The 6,023-nt window shown below is 36.0% G+C and overlaps 1 protein-coding gene across 3 annotated transcripts; it reads right to left on the bottom strand.

The window, feature by feature from the left end:
- Nucleotides 1–1,326: 1,326 nt before the first annotated feature.
- On the bottom strand, nucleotides 1,327–5,817 carry LOC132092165 (UBX domain-containing protein 2A-like). 3 transcript variants are annotated; one of them, XM_059498270.1, is made up of 7 exons: nucleotides 5,664–5,817; nucleotides 4,781–4,846; nucleotides 4,511–4,640; nucleotides 3,560–3,669; nucleotides 3,291–3,428; nucleotides 2,770–2,931; nucleotides 1,327–1,606 (listed from the first exon to the last, which is right to left on the bottom strand). In XM_059498270.1, the coding sequence occupies exons 2-7, from the start codon at nucleotides 4,825–4,827 to the stop codon at nucleotides 1,423–1,425; spliced, it is 771 nt and encodes a 256-aa protein (XP_059354253.1). In that variant the 5' UTR covers nucleotides 4,828–4,846; nucleotides 5,664–5,817; the 3' UTR covers nucleotides 1,327–1,422. The 3 variants fall into 3 exon arrangements, with proteins under 3 accessions (XP_059354253.1, XP_059354254.1, XP_059354252.1); XM_059498271.1 differs by having other exon boundaries at nucleotides 4,511–4,647; nucleotides 5,664–5,762; XM_059498269.1 differs by having other exon boundaries at nucleotides 4,781–4,951; nucleotides 5,664–5,746.
- Nucleotides 5,818–6,023: the final 206 nt, after the last annotated feature.

Raw genomic sequence — 6,023 nt, 5'->3', positions numbered from 1 at the left:
TTAATTAAAAGATTATTAAATAAAACGCTTGACAGTCAGACCTGGTTTAAACAGTCACATCAAACTTAATGTACTCCAAAAATTCTTGACATTTAGCCCGCTGGCCAGGAAATCAACCATATGGTTGGCATTACATGTAAACGCATTTCCAAAATTTTGTGCAACGATAAACAATATGTGGAAAGGAGCAGGATGTTTAAAAGGACAGTTGGAACTAGATTTGTATAGAGCAGTAGAGACTAGAACAAGTAATTCCACTCATTCTTTGAATGATTCCTATTATAGTGGTGAACAAGGTTTGACTCAGTTACACTGCAGATTGTACTTCTTAAATATTCAAAATAATTTTTTTCAGAAGAATGGTTCAAATTCATTCACACAAAAAGCTGCATATTGATCAGAAAGTCTCCTAAATTTCTACTTATCTCTGTGTGCTCCCCTTTGAAATGAGAAACGGAATCAGCATATCTTCAGTAGGTTTATTGCAATAAGAGGTCTTTATAACAGAGCCACTGTCTTAGGCAAAGTGCATATAACATTTGACATTTATAACTTTCACAGTAAGACATACCAGCACAGATAATCGAACACAACTCCATTAAGCATCATTGCAGCTTGATTTGAATTCTTCAGTGATTTATGTGTAAACATGTATTATAGTGAAGGTCAAATACTTGGCTTGTGCATACTGCATTGCATCAGAAAAGGCCAATGCTGTAAAAGAACATGACTGAAACCATAAAAACCAAATTTAAAAATAATAATTCACTCAACTATGAAAACTGTCATTATTTAACTGTCATTATTTGTGACAGTGAAAAGCAGCAATTCTGTAATAAACATCAAGACATTTAAGATGTTTTAAACTTCAAACTGTTATTTCCAGCTAAAATACAAGTCCTCTTTCCATTGGATTGCTTTTTCCAGTGACAATGTGAATTCGTCTGAATCAGGAGAGAAATATACCTAGATTAAGCACGGTTTAAATGTGAAAACAGTCTAAAACAGTTCTGGACATTACGGATTATGGACTCGTATTTTGGCCAGAAGCAACGGTTTAAAGTTAAAACGCCTTCATGATGGATTTGTTTTTTACACAAACACAGCTTTTTACTTCACAAGACAAGTTAATTGATGGACTGGAGTTGTGTGGATTATTGTGATGTTTTTATCAACTATTCAGACTCTCATTCTGATGGCACCCATTGACTGCATAGGATCAATTGGTAATGTAAAGCTACATTTTCTAAATTTGCTTTAATGAAGAAACAAACTCATCTGCATCTTGGATGGCCTGAGTGTGAATATATTTATTTTTCTTTATTATTTTTGGGTGAACTATTCCTTTAAAAAATAATTCATGAAATGTCAGTCAGATGTGTGGGAGCAATAAATCTGAGTCTCTGGTGCAAACAGGAACAGTCAGGAGTGACCAAAAGGAGCTTGTGTGTTGAGAGGCCTCTGAACGATCACAGCATTTGCTAAGTCGGCTTCCTCCAAACTCTGACCCTCATCTCTCAGCTCTCGGAACGGCAGGGATGTAGTCAGGATGAACGGAGCGTCTGTTCTCTGAGCCTGCTCTACAAAAAGCTGCACATCACTGATCCTGGAACAATTACATAAAGGCCAATATGAATGCATCTTCTCAGGGAGCTTTGCAGCAATCATGTTTAAATCAGAGGCATGAAATCCTTACATTTTGTGACACAAACGGTGAATCCAGAGTAATCTGATTTGATCTGCTGCAAAGTTGCAGCTTACAATTCTTCATTTTTACCTTGTCAGCTTATATTACTTATTTTTCCATCATTATGTAAAAGCTTTTGAGGGTAGGATTTCAAAACTGGAGCATCACAACATACCCAGAGTGGATTGTGACAATACAATATGAACATTCAGACATAACAACCTTAGCTGTGTCCAGTTTCTAAAAGCATATTGCACTAAATCAAAATATGCATATTCAGTTATACTATAGCTTTTTTAAGGTGATGCTTTGTGTATGAAAATACTTCCATGAATTTAAACCAAATAATTTAATAGTAAAAATAGTTGGCTGCAGTATTCTGATTAAGTCAAATATGTAAAATTGCATTTAGCTTTAAACATAAATATAAATAAATCATATATAAATTTATGGCATAGTTACATGCACACACATACGCAATAGTACTTGTAGTAGTTATTGCTATTATCAGCATCTAAGGCTATTTTCGTTGGAAAAACTTGGAGTTGGGATAGTACAAGTGTTACATAAACACACACACACACACACACACACACACACACACACCAAAAAAAACAAGCTAACACAAAAATAAGTTTTTTAAATTAACATATGATAAATAAATCGAAAATCTTTTTTTTAATAAACTCTGATTAAGCAAGTCCCTGAGTGAGCGTGCTTCATAAAAAAAGTTTTCTATTTGCATTAAAACTGGGGCACATACACTATAGATAACAGCCTAAATAATACTTCTACATATATTAAAGTAACACAAAGTAACATCAAGTAATAATAACGTGCTTCATTTAATAAATAGTATGTCATGCAAAAAACCTTAATGATCCTTAAAACTGACCAATGGCTTCACAGGGAGATTGTTCAGAAAACCTGAATCTGCCCTTCTTTTTGCAATCAGTTTAATCTATTATTTATTTAATTTTGCCAAAATTACACAAAAACAAGAAATTTCACAAAAACAAAAATCTTATTCTTTATGGGGAAATATGATCCAGATGTGTTTTCATGATTCATATGATACTCACTGATGGCACAGATTAAACCTCTGCACGAGACGCTGACCGTCTGCCAGCCAGATCTGGAGGGAGGTCACGGGGAGGTCCTCATTCAGCTCCACAGCTTGGAGAGGAGGACCAGAACAGTCCTCATGTATCGACCGAGACCTGGCCACCACTCGCGGAGCCACGCTACAGAGTACAATCGTTTCAAACTTAATCAATTTCTAAAGTATGGTTAAAAGCCTAGCTTTATCCAATGGACTGCAATTATTGTGGTGTCATGTGATGTCACATGTGATAAGAGGGTTAACTAACTAACACCAACATCTGGATAATCTCTGACACATTTACAGTCACAACATCACAGAGTAGTGTTGCCACGACACCTAGTGGATGTTTGTGGGAATAACTAAGACTAGATTCATTACTCAAATATGCCATGTTAATGCTTAATTAATAGCATATACTAAAGTATCACTATTATGACTTCTCTTCAGGTGTGAATCTTGGCCAATTCAAAACAATAGAACCTAGAGAGGATCTATTACCTTCCCAGTCTGTAACCTCGGCCTGTAAACGGGTGAAAGGTCTTTTTCTTTGGGACATACACTTCATCTTTCATGTCCTCCACATTGACTTCTAGTTCTTCATCCTCAGCTCTTCCTTCTAGCTCCAGAGGCAGCTCACTTTAAATAGAGGATTATTACAAAGCTGAAAGATTTTATGTCTGCATGGAAGAAAGTACAATAATGATCACATCGCAAGTAGTGGAATGTGAATGCTATAATATTGTCACAGTGGTAAAAACACTAATCACCCTCGTTTAATGGCGTCCAAGAACTCTTGGTTTTCTTCTAGAGTGTAACAGCGAAACTCTTCATCATTGACCGTGAAGCCATTTTTCCACAGTCTCACTACAATCTCCACCTGAAAAAGTTTGGACATAAAACAACCTTAAGAATCCTGCAGAAAAATGTATTATTTTTGCATTTCTGTTTAATGATACCAGTGAAATTACACGCTTAAAGGAATATTTCACCCCAAAATTTGATAAAAACATTACAATAATCCACAAATAATCAACACCACTCCAGTCCATCAATTAACATCTGGTTAAGTCATAAGCTGTGTGTTTGCAAGAAGCAAATCTGTCATTTAAGACATTTTTAACTTTAAACCATTGCTTCTGATTAAAATATGAGTCCTCTATCTATAAATTTTTTTTTTTTTTGTGTGAAAAAGTGCACAGATCAAGCATCGTTTTCAAGCCAAAACAGTCCAAAAGCATTCGAAACAAATATGCTGGTGGATTTTAATGTGAAATGTGACTTTTCTTTTCTACTGGAGGAAGGAAGCGTTATCATATAGAATGGACATGTATTTTTGCCAATAACAACAGTTTTAAGTTAAAAAGCCTTGATGGATTGGTTTCTTTCACTTCACAAGATTCAATCTGCTGGAGTCATGTGGATAATTGTAATTTTATAATTAGATATCAATTTTTTTATCTCATTCTGACGGCACCCATTCATTGCTGAGGTTCCCTTGGTAAACAAGTGAAGTAATGCTACATTTCTCTTAATCTGTTTTGATGAAGATAGAAACTCTATATATTGGATGATTTGAGGTTGAGTAAATTTGCAGCAAATTTTCATTTGTAGGTGCAATTTTTCTTCTCAAAGTGACATTAACTTGATGTAGCTACTAATTCGCTACAACATTTTTAATTTAAGGTTACCACCAGGATGTTCTGAATGTGACTGCACACCTTTTTGCCGCTGCTGGCGACACTGCTGATCTTCTCCACCTCATCGAGCAGGTCCTCCACAGAGAAACTGGATCTAATAGGGCTAACCTCCTCGTCATCCTCCTCTTCCTCATTTTGTGCCCCTTCACACCTAAGAGCTCATGAAGGCAGCAGAGTGAAGATTGATTTTAGATTACTCCAATTTATGAAGATACAGTAATGGCGTAATGTTCGCTCATGATAATGTTTCAAGGATGAGAATAAACAATGATCAGTCTATAGCGGACTTACCATGTGTCATCTTGAACCCTTTCTCTTGAATCAATATCTCTCATCATGACTTCTTTTGTTGTCCATCTTGCAACACAAACATGAGCGGGCATATAGAAGTTATAAGGGAAGGTGCAAGTCAATGTAACCACTGCATCAGTGCTTCCTGAATAATTCATGGAGCAGGACTTTCTGTGTGACATTGACAGGTGCAGTGAGATGTGAAATTCTCAAAACACTGATCTGCTTTCACCAATCCGTAAATTAAGGTAAAATTAAGATTCAACAGACCAGAAATGGCCAGTGATACACTGACTTCAGTTACTTTTTAAAGTTCTTTGATAATTAATGGAATGATTATTCAAATTAAAAATATATTATAAACAGGAATAAATATTAATATAGCCTATTGAATGAAATAAATATGATAATCTACAATAGACTCTATAACAGTATAAACCCTTGGCTTTTGGACATGTGCCATGAAATTACCACGCACTTGAAAAATTGAAGACATTTCTTCAGTATTAATCTGATGACCAGTATTTAAAATGCGATCAGCTGCTTATTACTGAATGATGACGTCACGATGCATTTTCAATAATCTATATGACTACATCCTGTCTACTTATAATCACAATTAATGTAATCAAACGTTTTGTGGTCAGGTTCTGGACTATAATGGTACCCGCAAGCATGCTTCAAGCGCTCTATTCACATTCACTGTAACAAACGGGTCAAAAGCAGCATAATCCAGGCAGTGCGACAAAATTACGTAAGGACAATGTAGGGAGCACGCAAGCGCACTGCGCTCCGTTATAACAGTAAAAACGCGCTTTACCCATAACATATCACTTCTGGTTCGCAGATTATTAATTCCCGTTATAAAATTGTAGACTGTTACCAGTGTAAGGCTTCAGTGGTCTTGTAAAGCTGTCTATTCGGCTCGTAAGTTTCTCACAGTTGTCATACCGCTCCGCTCGCTACAGCTGTCCACCATTTCTGTGACGTCTCCTCTCCGTCGCCTGACGTAACGTTTGTGCACACGTCGCTATGACATCACCAAAGCTAAAATGGTGTTTTACTTAGTACTCTATGATATGAATATAATGCGTTGGTTCACTGAAGGTAGATAAATAAAGCGTTGGGTGTGGATAGTGACAGATGCTGAACGTAGTCAGCAGCATTACAGATGAAAATATAATATTACAGAAACAAAATATAATATTAAAAACATCATTTTATTACCACACGTCACCTGACC

The sequence above is a fragment of the Carassius carassius genome, chromosome 18, assembly GCF_963082965.1.
Source record: "Carassius carassius chromosome 18, fCarCar2.1, whole genome shotgun sequence".
Lineage (NCBI taxonomy): Eukaryota > Metazoa > Chordata > Actinopteri > Cypriniformes > Cyprinidae > Carassius > Carassius carassius.
This window is presented reverse-complemented; position numbering and strand designations above follow the sequence as displayed.